The sequence below is a fragment of the Enoplosus armatus genome, chromosome 15 (genome assembly GCF_043641665.1).
Source record: "Enoplosus armatus isolate fEnoArm2 chromosome 15, fEnoArm2.hap1, whole genome shotgun sequence".
Classification (NCBI taxonomy): Eukaryota; Metazoa; Chordata; class Actinopteri; order Centrarchiformes; family Enoplosidae; genus Enoplosus; species Enoplosus armatus.
In genome coordinates this window covers 11,090,269-11,105,679 of record NC_092194.1, presented here as the reverse complement: position 1 = coordinate 11,105,679, position 15,411 = coordinate 11,090,269, and the positions used below count along the sequence as shown (strand labels likewise).

Genomic DNA, 15,411 nt, shown 5'->3' with positions numbered 1-15,411 from the left:
ACTACACGTGAAAACGAAAAAGCAATATATAGCTGATGTTAGATATGGGTAATTTATTACTAGGTTCGGTTAATGTTTTTATGTTTGTCGCTTTATATCCTTTCTTTCACTCCTTGATAACGTTAGTTAGCCTTAACATTAGCCACACTTACCAAGTTCAGCCTCTACTCGGAAGCAGATGAGACATTATGTTCACAGTATTTATTTAAGAAAATACAAATCAGATATAGCTGTCAGCTAAGCACGGTATGATGAACCAGAGCTTGAATGAGTTTCAATTCAGTTAAAATGTCATCCTTTACAGGGGCGTAACTATATATTTGTAGGCCCCCAACAGCTTTGGGCCCCTTGAATGATCATAATCATCATGTTTCCCCATCAAGTAGCGTTAGGGCTGAGGTTAGGTGTTGGGTTCAGGTTGAAGTATGGAGAGACACAAAGGGATAGGGAAACAGAATTAGACACACCAGTGGCAATGTATTTAATTTAATATAATCTTTTGTGTCCGATAGAGGGATGTTGCGGCGTCCCAAGCCAACTGACTCTGAGGCAGACCTCCTGAGAGAGCAGGAGCAGTTCCTGACCTCTGGTGCCCCATCTGCTGCCAATGTGGTCCGCAGACCTGACAAGAGGAGAGGCGAGGCTGGAGGAGAAGGAGGGGTACTCAACGGGGAGACTGACGGGAGACAGAGGGATGTTGTCACCATAGAAGGTAAAAGATATCTTTTTTTTCCTCCTTTTTATTTTTGAGAATTTTTACTCAGTGACACATTTTGGGGGTTTATCCAGGCTCAACATGAGGCTAAGATGGTACTTCACAGACATAAGTTACACTCTTAAGTATGTTATATTTTTAAGGTATATGTAACGGCTAACAATGGACCGTATATAGTAAGATTATTTAATACGCAAACTTCAAACCTAAACGTCAAACTTTTGTTTTCCTCTAGATCTTCCAGACCAGCTCCCGTCTCTGACGCCAGCACCTCCTAAGAAATCTCGCTTTAAAGCCAGCCGTGTCACTTTCGAGGCTGAGGATGCTGAGGAGAGGCTGGACAAACATGACACTCACGTCAGTGCTGTTCTCTCCCGAATCGTTGTAAGTGCCTGTTGTAAAACTTAACTTAATGCTGCATCAAGAATGAAAATGCAAAGCATGAATCAGTGACTGTGTAGTGAACCAAATAGCTTATTTTGTCTATCCATGTGTTTATCCACATTTGCTGGTATCATGTTGAGCTTGACACAATACACAGATGTAGTTGGGTTTTCAATGGATCTGTAACATTATTATTCTTTGTTTTAAGGAGAGAGATACCAGCTCTACTCTAGTATCTCTACCAGTGTTTACAGGCATGGCTTTCCCCAAAGTATTGCACCGCTCAGAAACCAGCAGTCAGGTAAAAACACATCAATATCCGTTCTTCATAAATGGTGTGATTTTAGAGTTAAAAAATGGCATCAAACTCTGGCCATTCACAATGAGGAAAAATAACTTCTCTTTATGTATAGAATCACATATTAGCAAGCTGCTTGTTTATACTCAAACATTGTGTCGTTACAATAATTTGTAGATGGGTAAATTGATATTAGTTTGCGTCTTTATCTAATTTCATTCGTCCTTATGACCAGGTGCCGCCGTCTACAGCTGGTGGGAAGAAGAGTATTTTCTCACGTCAGATTGCAGCTCAGAGACGTAAGGAGGGAAAGACACCTTTACACTGCGCACCTGAGGCTGCTCAGACACCTGAACGCACTGAGCAGAACCTGCCTCCTGAGACCAGTATGGATACAGATCAGTGTGATGCTGCAGATGATCGTAAGTAGGCTGGAGCTATATTATTCTAAATGTAACACACATGTCAGAATTCGTAAAGAATGATTTATTTTTTCTTTCCCTTTCTCTTTGTCTGCTCGCTCCTCTCCTCTCACCAGAGCCAGCTGCAGTCTCAGGTCCCAGGCTGGTGTCCGGTCAGGGGATTGAGGGTCCAGGTAGCTCAGGAGAGGCCTTAAGGATCCACAGGGAGAACCAGGCTAAGCTCCAGGGAATGTCTAAGTCTGAGATGCTACGGGAGCAGCAGAAACTCTTATCTCAGCTTGGTAGGCAATGACGTTTCCCACATGATAGTTAATTAGTATATGATATATGTTCATATGAAGACATGATATGTGTTGAGTTTGTATCCTCGCTAGTAAAGTACGTCAAAACCTTTTTTTTTTTCTGTTTTGTTTGTACCACTGCATATAATACGATTATTTCTGCTTCCCAGATCCTAGACTGGTGGAGTTCGTTAGATCTCACAAAGCCCAGAGCGTCCCGTCCTCTGCCTCCCCATCCAAACACCCCCAGGGCAAAGGCAGCAAGGAAAACTTTCCTCTTGAAAATGTGAGCAGAGAGCCAGGCTCCTCTAGTGCTGCTGTGCTGTTTCAGAAACCCCAAGAAGTAGAGATGGAAGGAGAGGAGGAGGAGCAACTGCCGCATACTGTGACGGGTATGATGGGTTTAAAATAAACCCTGTTTATCACTTCTGTGTTGTCAGTTGTTCCTGGTCTCTTCTGCTGCTGCTGCTGCTGCTGCTGCTGGAGATACGAATAAATCAGCAGCATTTAAGTTATGTGGATGACTGTACTATATCATCTGACATTACTTCTTGCGTCCTTAGGCCTGCTAAAATTGTAGCCTTGTTGCTGAGACTGTCAAATATTCGATCAGTGGTACATGTTGGGGGAGAATCTCTAAATGTAAATGAGGCAGAGTTCGTCCACTACCAGCTTTCTCTGCCTTTATCTCCATCACCTGAACATTTTCCTCTCTGCTCTCCTCTTTACTCTCTCTGCTCTCCCTCTCCTCACTCTCCTAAGCGTCCACTCTCTAATTGTATAACTAATGTGGGATGCTTCTGCTGCATGGCTAAAATCCAGACATTAAGCTGATCGTCGGCTTCACTTTGTGTGATTAGCAGTGAGGCCAGGCTGAGCCAGAAGTAGCCACTCTCTGCAATTAAGTTGCTGCAGATCATTCAAAGAATACTCCCGGCCCTGATGAAAGTGTTGCTAATGGATCATGTGACGATGGATCATGCACGTTATTTATACCATTCTGCTTTCCCAAGAAACGCAATGAACAGAGCTGTTTCTGTCATTCTGTCTCCTCTGGCCAAAGATGATTTATTGCCTCCTCTACCTTCCCTTTTAGAGAAAACAACACATACTTGTTTTGGGTTTAGAATAAATATTCAGCTTCTAACAGAGCATCTTGAACCATAGCAGTGGGAAGTAGGTGCAGAGGGTGCAACACCTTGCCTCCAGGTGACTAGGGTGTCATATTTTCTGTCATATAAGCAGAAGCACATGCTTTCCAGATGGTTTGTGCAATCTTTTGTATAGTGTCCTATAGTATTTTGTCTGTATTGATCTGTAAGGACCCCACACTGAGCTTTGTCGCTGATATGTGTAGCAGTAAGTTTTTGTAATATTCTAATAATGTGTCTTTGTTCAAGCGATTTTTAATTTTTAAACTGGAAAATAGAAGAATCCACACTCCTACTAAAAACATGGTACTGTGGCTTCATCAAAGGGCTCCGGAGGATCAATCACTGCAATTGTGGATTATTTTGTCAGCAGTTTGTCAGCATTAGCACAAGAAGTCATACCTCGTTACTAATTGTACTTTTGCCCTCCTGTGTGTGTGAATTCAGAGGAGGACCTGCCGGTGAAGCCTCAGAAGGAGTGGGTCCACATGAATAAGCTGGAGCCAGAGAAGCTGGAGTGGATGAGAGACTTGCCTGCACCTAGAAGGAAAGGAACCAAGACGGTAGGAAGATATTTTTTACAATACCAGTAGAACAAAAAGAAGCATGCCATTTTCATTCACTTCAACTAAAATCTTGCATTTTAGTACTTTTTTTCTTCTGCATTCAAGCCTTAGTGAGAGTTGAAACAATGTGTGAGCCAACTCATTCTGTGGTTCTGTGTCCTGATAGGCCATGCAGGCTCGGTTTGACTTTGCGGGGACCTTGATTCCACCTACTGAGGATCTTCCCACCCACTTAGGCCTGCACCACCACGGAGAGGAGCCAGAGGTCAGCAGGCAATAAGTCAAAAAGTCTCCTCTTATTAATATTATTGAATGTTTCCCTTTGTGTCTGTAATGTGGTTTAAGGCTTTGATAAATATATATAATAATATAATATATATACTAACAAATCAAGTTTATGATAATGACAGTACCAGCCAACTACAAAGTTAGATTCTGATGTTAGCAAGACAGCTTCACATGTTACCTATAGTTTTTTTAAAGTCATTACAGTGGCTCATTTTGTTAGTTCTGATTTTATTCTTGACATTGAGGATTTCTCTCCAGCGGGCAGGTTACTCCCTGCAGGAACTCTTCCTGCTGTCTCGGAGTCAGATCATCCAGCAGAGGAGTCTGGCCCTCAGCACTCTGGCCAACATCCTCTCAAAGGTACACAAACAAACACATACTGTATGTCACGCAGGTCTGCAGAGGCACATGTCTGTAGTCACTCACGTGGCTGCATCTCTCTCCCTGTAGGCTCGTGCTGGAGAGTACCTGTCTGTTCTGAAAGGCAGCGTGGTTTCCACTCTGCTCGACGCCGGCCTGCTCTTCCTGCTCCGCTTTGCGTTGGACGACGGCGTGGAGGGAGTGATGTCTGCAGCTGTGCAGGCACTTAAAGCTCTCCTTGTGTGTGCGGAGGATGAAGTAAGACAGCTTGACGCATTAGTGTGTCATTAAAACCTTCAGTCTTTTTTAATTACAAAGAAATATGTGGAAATGGTGTCATTTCATCTTTAAAGACCCATTCAAGTTTGGTTATGACGTGATTCTGGTGGTATCTCAATCCGATGTCTAGTCCCTCTGCTTCATATCCAATTTGTTTGCCCTCTCAGGAGTGTTTGGACTGCACCTTCTCCTGGTTCCGCGGCCTGGCCTCCTTCCCTCTGCTGCCATCTGCTCAGCAGGAGGAGGATGAGGAGGACGAGGGGCTGCCCGAAAATATGAGGGAGACAGCTAAAGAGAAGGAAGAGAGGAAGACTGATCATGACGTAGCCAGACAGGATGTTGTCAAGGTAAATAAGCAGAATTCATTTTTCTGTTTGTTCCAAAGATACATTTTAAATTTACAGTAATTAAGAAACTCTAGATGAAGGTTAAAGATTATTGTTGGCTCTCTCTTTGTGTTTCAGGGTCTGTTGAAGATGAAACTGCTCCCCAGGCTACGTTACATCCTTGAGGTGGTCCGACCTTCTCCTCGAGTGGTCCAGGACGTCCTGGAGATCCTGACTCGTATCGCTAGGCACTCCTCGTCATCTGCCACCCAGGTAGCAACAATAACAGCTACAACTCACTTAATCACTGAACTATATCCAGACACAGTATCTCCTTGATTCTGTTTTTCTGCCATGATGCAGTACAATTTATTATTATTGTCTTTATATATTTCACTCTCAGGTGCTTGACTGTCCTCGCTTGATGGAGACGGTGTTGTCAGAGTTCCTTCCCACTTCCTGGACAGCGTCATCTTCACCCCTTCCTCAGTCTGTGTATGGACTCCCACTGGCCAGCGCCATGAAGCTGTTGAGAGTATTGTCTACCTCTGGCAGACATGCCTGTGCCAGACTGGTAGGTGCTGCTGTGGAATCTGTTGGGGAAGAACTGTGTCTATACTGATGCTGCTTAGCATACATGAAAGTATCCAGTGGTGTGTGACACCTTTCTTTATTGATGTTTAAGTCCTTTGTTGTGCATAGTAGGTCTGAGATCCAATGTCTGCGGCTACTCATTCCAATGTTTCATCTGAATTCTTTCCACATGTATAAGCATCAGTAGTGCATCTTTCTCTCTGCTCTCCCCAGTTAAACTCTCTTGGAGTGAGGGAGCGTCTGTCTTGTCTGCTGAGTGCTGAGCCCAGTGAGCTGCTGCTGGAACCGACCAAGGCCCTCTGGATCACCACTGAGGCCTACAGGCTGTGCGCTGTAGCAGCCGGCTACGGTCAGGCCTGCAAATTATACATGTAAGTTAACACATTCAAGCTGACCACCAGCAGCAGAAAGATTCCTGAGCAAGCGCGCAAAAAAATGCAGTCTAATCCTCGCCTCTGCTCTTCTATCACTTGTCTTGCATGTCTTTTATTGCCATACTGTCATCATATTCCCACAGAGACCTGTATCCAGGCTTAGCGAAGACCTTACAGTCAGTTCACAGAGTCCTGGACGCCTCAGATCCTCTGTTGCCTCTGCAGCTCCAGCGGGTCCTGGCTCTGCTTTCTCTGCTCACACAGGTTACATACACTGCCGGCTGCCATCAGGAGCTACAGGCTGGCATGGTCAGGTACAGATGAGGATTAATGTGGTTTTATGAGACCATGCATGCACATTAACGCACTTAAATCCTTTTTTTTTAAAATCTACATGTAATCTTCTCTGTTTTTACTATAGCTCTCAGGGAGAAGAGTGCCCTCCTCCTCCTCCAGTGTCTTGGGGTCATGTCACAGGGTTGCAGGCTTCCCTGCTGGGACATTTGAAGGGCTTTGTGAAGAGCCTTGATAATCCAGTTCAGAAAGAGTGCAGCCTGGCCGTGATACCAGCTTACCTGGCCTACCTGGGAGCTTACTACCACCAGCTCTCCAGACAGGTACTGCTTCCTGTCGTGTGCTTCTTACCTGTGTCATTTTTTTGGAACTTGCAAACATTAGCAGTTAGTACAAATCAAGTTATACCATTTATAACAAATCCATTGTTATCTCTTAAATGTCTGTGCTTTACCAAGCTATAAATCCACAACCTACATAACAAATTGTTGAGCTTAAAGTTACTACAATGTGAATCTCTTCCTCAGAATTGTTTCAAGCCAGTAGAGACGCTTCAGGAGCTGGAGCTGCTGACGTCTGAGGTTCTCCTCCCTCTGCTGTCCCATCATGTGGTTCAAGGCCTGATAAAGAACCTCAAGTAAGTCTAAATTACAATGAGACCAATTTAGTCATTGTAGTTCTTGTTGTTATTCCTAGTCATATTGTCAGATTATAAAATGAATGTCTAAATAATGAAAACTGATGGCAGTTGCCTTAACCTTTTTATCAATTTCATTTTTAACAGCACAGTCTAAAAACAATTAATTTGTTGACAACTTTTTCTATTATTAATTTTTCTTTACACCAGGCCTTCCTCAGTAGTGTGTAATGTCCAGTCTAGTCACCTGGGCCCAGAGATCACCCCCAGCCTCCCTGGTTTGGCCTGCCCAGGATGGAGGGACCGTCCGGGTCTTGTTGTTCCCAGCTCCCCTTTCCCTCTTCTCACAGGCCTGGGGCTCCTCCTGGAAACAATCACAGGCATCCACAAAGGTCTCAGTTGCAAGGTAGGTCTTACTGAAGAGTTAAAATACTTTTAGGGAGTATTTTATATCATGCGAGGACGAAGACAGACGGGAACACAGTGTCTGCAGGGTTTTTCATTAGATTATATTTAAGCACACCTTCAGCCAAAGATGTTGGTTTGTCACAGAGGAAGATATATTTTGCTGCCGTCTTTTGATGACATAAACAAAACCCTGTATGTTTTATCTCAGTTTTTCCCTTTCCTGTGTTTGACTTTCTTTCCAACTCTCTAGTTCACTGGTCTCCTCCTGTCAGAACCTGTGATTGGTTACCTGCGAAGTTGCAGTCAGTCTACGCCCACCCTGTCTCACACCAGAGCCTGGCTTCTCTGTCACGAACACCACCTCCTCTACCTGCTGCTCCGGCTGGCACACAGACTGGTAGGCTCCCACTTCAATCAAACCCCCATAAACAATATTCTGTTGGGCTGAAACGTGCCGTTTAGGCTTTGTTTCATTCAACAACGTTATCTTCTGCTCCCAACTGATAGAAATGCCTGACAACACATCCTGTTATGTAGTTTATTGTATTTTTAAAACCAGATCATTCATAGACTTTCATAAAAGAGAGAATCAGTAGGTGCATTGTCAGTGTGATTTCCTTCCAGTATGATCTTTGGAGAGTGTGTAAATTCAGGTTTTCATCAGAGATAAACTGATTTATTTCTTCATCCTCATGTGTCTTCTTGGCTGCTAAACGTGTCATCATCATCATCACCACCTAACCAATGTTTTCCCCTCCAGGTTCCCATTGAGCCACAAGTGGCCAAGCATGCTTCACTGTACCACCAGGTGGCGCTGGTTCTTCTGCCATGGTTGTTACCAGGCAGTGAATACCTGGCACATGAACTGCTGTCCACCATCATCTTCAGCAAGGACTTTATATCGTAGGTTTACATGAACTTTAATTCATTTACTTTAGGATTGATTGGCAACACAATCAACCTAAAGATGCTGAAATGTTTATTTGACTTTTGTTTTGTTGCTTGCATATATTACATTCTTTCAGACTTTAGACTTAGACTTTTATTAATCCCACAGCGGGGAAATTTACACGTCACAGCAGCAAAGACAGAAAGGTGCAGAAACACACAGCAGACAGCACTGTGTCAATAAGAATTAGAAGTATTTTTTAAAAAGAAAAAACAATATACAAATAATAAATACAGATATAAAAAATATGGGGGACAAAAATAAATATATACACGGAAAAATATAAAGTATGTACAAATTGTGCAGATTTATGTGCAGTTAAACAGTCTTATAGCTGTAGGAATGAACGACCTAAATAATCTAAATAATTCTTCTAAATAATCGTTTAGATTAGTGCTTTTAAGAAACGGGGCAGATGATTTTAATCTAATTTCTCAAATTATATTTGATTCAACATTTCTTTGGAATTGGATAAAATTAGCTGATGACCCATTTCCACCACAAGTGATGTTCTACATTCTTTGCTTCCTCTTTGTTACAGTATCAGTTTATGTTTATTTGTTTGCTTTCCAGAGAGGGCCACAGTGGAGGACCTGAGGCTGTGGAGCTGGGAGAGCTGAAACTCCAACACCATACCTCTCCCTCCCTCCAGACTGTCGGAGCTCTCCTCAGAGAAGCCTGCATCCAGCTGCCATCCATACGAGGCTGTTTCCTCACCCACCTGGCCCACCTGGAGCCGTCTGTGCTGACGTCACGAGACTCTCTGCTCGGCCGCAACCCCTGGATCAACTCCCATCTCCTCCCAGAGCTCACTGGTCCCACCGTGCCATCTGATTGGTCTTTCCTCCCACTCGTCAGCCTGTATGAGCGAACAGGGGTGTGTGACGGTGGGGGGTTGGCGGTGGAGGAGCTCCCACAGGGGGCTCTGCAGGCGGTGACCCACTGTCTGCAGTGGCTGCTGCTGCTGGAGGTCTGGAGGGAGGAAGCGCTAAAGGTACTTGAACAAGTCAGGTCAATTTTATTTGTATAGCACAGAGGTGCATCAAAGGGCTTTACAGTCTGTACAGCATACAACACCTTCTATCCTCAGACCCTCGATTTGGATAAGAAAAAACTCCCCCACCCAAAGCCTGACGAGCCCTCACCAAAAACAACAAAACACTCTCTATTTTAACTAATATTATAATCTAGTCATTAATATTGATCCTCTTCTAGTGCGTCTCTGTCAGGCACCTTTCATTATATTTGTTGTTGTAACTAACCTGAACATTTTGTTGTGTTGTAGGTGATCCTTCCTGTTGCCAAGCTCGCCCGCCTGTCCTGTGTGTTCCTGTGTTCCAGTGACTTGTTCCTGGAGAGACCTGTTCAGAAACTGACCTGGGGTCTGTGCAGACTACTGACCAGGTCTGAAAATGTTAAATATCTTTGGTCTCACAGTGCAAAAATCTAAATTAAGCACAGAGAAAGGTGGCTGTGCTGCAGTTAAACCGAATCTCTTTCATTTACAGCCGATCCAAGCTGGACTCTTTAGACCTGAACGCCCCCCCTCCAGGTCTAGCCTCTTTCCAGGACTTGTACTCTGCTCTTTTGACCCAGTACGAAGCAGTGTCCTTTGGAGACCGGCTGTTCGGCTGCTGGGTCCTCTTACCCCTGCAGAGGAGGTACAGTGCCACCATGAAGCTGGCGGTGTTTGGAGAACATGTGGGGATGCTGAGGTCACTGGGAGTCACTCTGGAACAGGTGATGATGAGGATGTTACTGCTTTTTATTGTCATTTGTTGCATTTTCACCTTTAGTGGACAGTGAGACAGAAGAGGCAGACAGGAAATGGGGGTAGAGAGAGGGACTTGACATGCAGCAAAAGTTGAACTGATGACGTAACCAATCGGAATCAAGTTTATTGCAGTAGTAGGTAAACATAGTAAGTAGAAAATATAAAGAAAGTACTGCAAGTCAAGAAGCATAAATATAAAATTGACAATAAAATGTGAAAAAATATTATATATATAATAATATAATATATGAAATATATATTTATTTATATATATATTTAAATGAAAGAGCTGTACAGTTTGCGCAGGGATCTGCAACATATTGACATGGGAGTGTGCAAACGTATGAAGTATAAGATTATTTGCAATGTGCAAGATTGTAATCCAGATGTGCGTTTATCCAAATCAGGTGTGTACTCTTTGCGTTAATGTAATGTGTAGGGGCGAGCGGGGGTATAGCGTGAGTGTCAGTGGTGGCCTTTTTGATGAGGCCACCTGCAGATGGGAAGAAACCTCTTGTGCCGCGAGGTTTTGGTCCTGATGGACCTCAGCCTCCTGCCGAAGGGGGAGTGTCTGAAATAGTTTGTGTCCGGGGTGGGAGGGGTCGGGCCAGTCTCCCCAGCCTCCCCAGCCTCATGTGCTCTCCTGTCAGATGTGAAGTCTACCAAGGGGCTCCATTTGTAGTTTTCATGTGTAAATGTGCCTGATTTTACAATTGATTTTCTGTCTCTTTTATAACACAAATATGCTATGATCATATAACACATGATTTGGATTCCCTTATTATCTCTCTGTCTCTTCATTTGAAGCTTTCCATCCCTATCGAACGGTTCACCTCCCCGCCTGAAGACTCCCTCCCTCTCCTCTGTCTCTACTTCCGCTCTTTGGTAACGGGGACCCTTAAGCCCCGCTGGTGTCCCATCTTATATGTGGTTGCCTTGTCTCACGTCAACTCCTTCATCTTCTCTCAGGACGCTGCAGCACAGGTACAGCACTTCATGGCACACACACACACACACACACACACACACATACAGTCTCTGCAGGTCTGTAAAGGAGAGTGATGGAGAATATGTGATATCTGTCACCACTAGAAGTCTTTTCCTGATTTATGAAAACAGCTCCCCAAAGGCTTAAAAACAGATTCAGCTTTCACTGAGTTTTCTGATTATGTATTCATGTTAAAATTGAGCTTTGTGGCTTTTTTAATCAGCCACAGTGAAACCTAAGGCAAGCTGCCACATATGTAATGATTTAGCAAATCCAGAAGGTGCTGCAGCTGCACTGAATAGATGGCTGGATTTGTGAGAAGTACTCAGTGAGTTTACAGGGATTTATGCTCATTTTCCTGCGCCAGATATGAGCTCATTGGATGCAAAATCTTGGAAGATTTTATGAGTCAACAAAACCAGTCCTCATGTTATTGATTAACTGTGAAAGGAAAAGCCTCTCACACATCCAACTTAGCTCCTTCCTGTCCATAAATATTGATAAAAGTCATGGTATGTGACTTTAACTTTTAACTGGTTTGGTGGTTAACATCCAACCTCAGAGTTGTGGCGCTGAAAACATTCACGCATGCAGGTGGTGAGTTTTGTAGTGAACACCAAGAGGTTAAGTGCATCAGTTCAGTACATCAATGGGGCCTTTGATCTGTAATCCCCTCGTTCTTTTCCAGGAGGTTGAAGCAGCTCGACACAGTATGCTGAGGAAAATCTACTACCTGACTGATGAGGTACTTGCACTCCCTCTCTCTCTCTCTCTCTCTCTCTCTCTGATCTTTTATGCGCTGCAAGGTGTTTATTGATCGTACCAACTCTTCACCTCACTTCTCACAGAACTAACTGATAATCTTTTCTCCACAATCTTTCCACATTCGTCTGACAAACCAGTCTGTCTCTATAATGTCTTTTAACACCTTGTTGTCTTAGATTTTCTGTAATTTCAGAAATATCCTTGTATCATTTATTAGTTATTAGCATGTATATATTACTTTAGCTAGTTCAACAATTTATCCATTACCTTTTAAGCTTTTTAACTAATTCAACTGATAATCCATTACTTTACTGTATCTATATTAACTATTTACTCAATACTTTTAACTATCTAAATTGTTTATCCATTACTTGTAGCTCTCTATTTCAGTCCCTTTTCTTTTACTTTTAGCTAACTGTTTAGACCATGGATGTATAAAGAGAATTGGATACAGTGTCGGAGGTGGGGTCCCGTTCATTGTTATGAAAGTTGCTCAGTGGCGCATGAAGCCAAAAAAGTTCCACTTCCAAGTATAAGATTGCTGGATCTTCTGCATAGCATCCATATTGTGCGGCCCATAGAGAAAGCGCGCTAGCTTTTCCTTTAACCCCGCCTCCAAACCTCTCGGTCTTGGGTGCTCACATGAATGGAGGAGGAAAATAACTTTTACAAGTTTTAGGACATAATGATTTACATAAGGGCTATTTAAGTATTTGTACTGGGAAGTTGATGTACACCAAAAAAATTATCTGCTGATTTACAGATGTCTCTCTCATAATGTAAGCCAATGGGAAAAAGTCTTTTGGGGCCAGCATACATCACGTGACGGACCCGGAAGTTGTAATTACACAGTTTGGCCACTATGTCAAATTGGCTTCAAAGCCCGGCGCACTTCCTGAGGGCTTGGTTTAGACCTCTCGTCTTGCTTGCTAACTAATTTTCATGCACTTTCAATTGCAACACATGGTGCTCTGATGTTATAGCTGACTCATTATGTCAATCAAATATTTCTTTATACCGGAGTTGAGCTACTCCACAATGTTTCCACAAACCCCCTGGCAGCCGCAGAAGTACCCTTGGTCTAGAATCACTGGTTTACACCACCTCTGCTGCTCTTCTCACCTCCTTCTCACTCTCTTTGTCTTTTTTCCAGGTGTTGAGGAACCACTTGCTGCTCTTCCGTCTGCCACAACAGCACTCAGAGTTGGGCTTCGATGTGTTTGATCAGTTGCCTCCCATTAGGGCGAAACGTTTGGAAAGTGTCCTGAAACTGCAGGACAGCAGCAATGACAAAGGAGACTGAAGTCAGCCAGGAGTGGAAACATTTGTAAAAAAAAAACTAGTGCGCCAAAAACACAAGATACCGAGGAGGGACAGAATGGGACTGAGAGCAAATCAAAGTAGAGACTAGAGCACGAGTAGAAGATGCTGAGGAGGAAAGGCTGGCGGTGGGAGACAAAGTGAGATATTCATTTCAATACTAAAGGTGTCTCATCGAGACAACAAGAGCCAACATGGTTACAAGAACACAAGAACCCAGCCTGAGGTAGATTTGGCCAACCACTCAATGCATTTATAAATAATATTTAACACTTATTTGAACATGCTTTGAGCATAATAAAGGTTGTTTTCAGTGTAAGACAATATTTTCCAGGCGTCAGTGGAAACTATCTGAAACTCTGTTTAATCTAATTTTTTTTACTTGAACCTGTCTGAACTGAAACACAACCAGTAAACTCAACCCAAAGGATAAATACAAATGCTACAAATTAAGTGCAGATGCAGTGGGGCAAAGGTCCCACAAACTTTCCTTTAAGCAGACAGGAGGAATCCAATGTTTTTCCTTGCGACACCAGCACTTTGCCAGTTATTGTGTGTCTGATGAGTTTGGAAAACAGACCAGAACGATTCTTGGCATCTCAGAGTAAAGACAAATGTCCTACTTTACAAGTGCCTTAAATGGTCTTTTTTTGTGAATAAAACATGATTTCAATTATGTGTAACCTTAATGTTGTTATTCTTTAATCACTGTGTCTCAGCACTTAGCTGAGTTTGTACAGCCTGTTTTTTATTGACAACCACAGCACGGATGCAAACGCACACAATTTGATCAAAACAGTGCAGCAAGCATGTTGTTTTCAGCGGGTTTTAACAAATTTAAATGAGGTTAAAAACCCGTCCAGAGTTTGTCTCTTGGGGACTATTGACATATGCAGAGTGCATTGTTCCCTCAGTGTCACTGATCAATAACACTCACTCTGAAGTCCTTCACAGACAAAGACCCTATTTAATTTCCATTGAAGCTCTCTAACTCTTTCCAGTGTTTAATCAGATTTGGAAAATGCCCATAAGGGGGCCGGTGTGCTTTCTGTGCATGTGCTTGTATGTGCTCAGTTAGATAACAAGTTGTGGGACTGGATCGAGTCCCACTGCATAACATTAACAACTTATCACATACTGATGTAGTTAAACGTCTTTCTGGTTAATATTTAGATAGATTTGGCTTTTTTTTTTTCAAGATATAACTTGCGTACTACTTTTGCACATTGTAAATATTCCGAAAGCGTTAACATAGAAACGTTTACCAAAAAAACTTTGTATGTCAGGTTTTGGTGATTTGAATCATTTATAAACCTAAAAATTCCAACACACGTCACACAAACCTTTGATTTTCAGTAAATCCATCCATCTAACCGTCTTTTAACCGTCTGTGCTTCTCATGCTCATGGTGACTGGCAGTATACAGCCTCAGAGGGACCACATACACTTGAAAATGTGCTTTTTTTTCTTGTTCCTTTGATAATGACCCTTTCTGCAACAGGGCAGCATATCTGCCTGAAATACACAGCTTTGTCTAATTCCCCAACAGGGACTGAATCCAAAGTAAAAAAAAAACTCCACAGTTGGTACAAATTGAACCAAAGCGTGTTGCTGCTGGGCTAGAGGAAGCGCTCTCCAAGAACAATTATGTGGAGTGTTTCACCCATTAAATGTTATGTCGCTGCTTCTAAAGATAATAATGATAATAACTCGGAAAATACTCAGAAAACAGTTTCTGGGCAATAACTTTCACTTGTTAACATGTTGAACCTTGACTGCTTCAAATTGAGAGATGTTTTTGATTGAGATCAGACTCATAACAGACTATTTATCATGCATCTTCAGATTGTGTTCATACAGTCATTTACCTGGTGTTTTGATTCCTGAAACAGGTGTAGTCCATCTTTGTCAAAGTGAGCAGGATGTTTTTTAGTTAAACACCAAACTCCTTCATACTCCAGGAAGCTATAAAATTCCTTCTTGCACTACGTATAAAATAATAGTAATGTGATACTTTAAAGGCCCCACCTCATCCTCACAACCGCAAACATTAACTCCTTATGAAACATTCTCATACATCCATTAAGCAATAATATGGTTGTCGAGGTGAATTTCTGCTTCTGATTAAACTGATGTGTTTTCATTTTTTCAGTTTCATCATGTTCTCACATGTGATATCAGAACATGGGCTGGCACCAGACGGCTTCATGTCATGTTGTTTAATCATTCCTTTGTTTT

The 15,411-nt window shown here is 42.7% G+C and overlaps 1 protein-coding gene across 1 annotated transcript; it reads left to right on the top strand.

The window, feature by feature from the left end:
- The first annotated feature begins 507 nt into the window (after window positions 1–507).
- On the top strand, window positions 508–13,846 carry rpap1 (RNA polymerase II associated protein 1). Its single transcript, XM_070920091.1, has 26 exons — window positions 508–712; window positions 951–1,099; window positions 1,308–1,400; window positions 1,633–1,819; window positions 1,936–2,100; window positions 2,271–2,492; window positions 3,699–3,814; window positions 3,984–4,082; window positions 4,364–4,465; window positions 4,556–4,723; window positions 4,912–5,091; window positions 5,209–5,343; window positions 5,474–5,644; window positions 5,878–6,035; window positions 6,182–6,352; window positions 6,460–6,655; window positions 6,860–6,969; window positions 7,180–7,375; window positions 7,628–7,774; window positions 8,138–8,280; window positions 8,900–9,320; window positions 9,612–9,730; window positions 9,835–10,066; window positions 10,908–11,084; window positions 11,777–11,833; window positions 13,007–13,846. The coding sequence occupies exons 1-26, from the start codon at window positions 517–519 to the stop codon at window positions 13,154–13,156; spliced, it is 4,260 nt and encodes a 1,419-aa protein (XP_070776192.1). The 5' UTR covers window positions 508–516; the 3' UTR covers window positions 13,157–13,846.
- The last annotated feature ends 1,565 nt before the right edge of the window (window positions 13,847–15,411 follow it).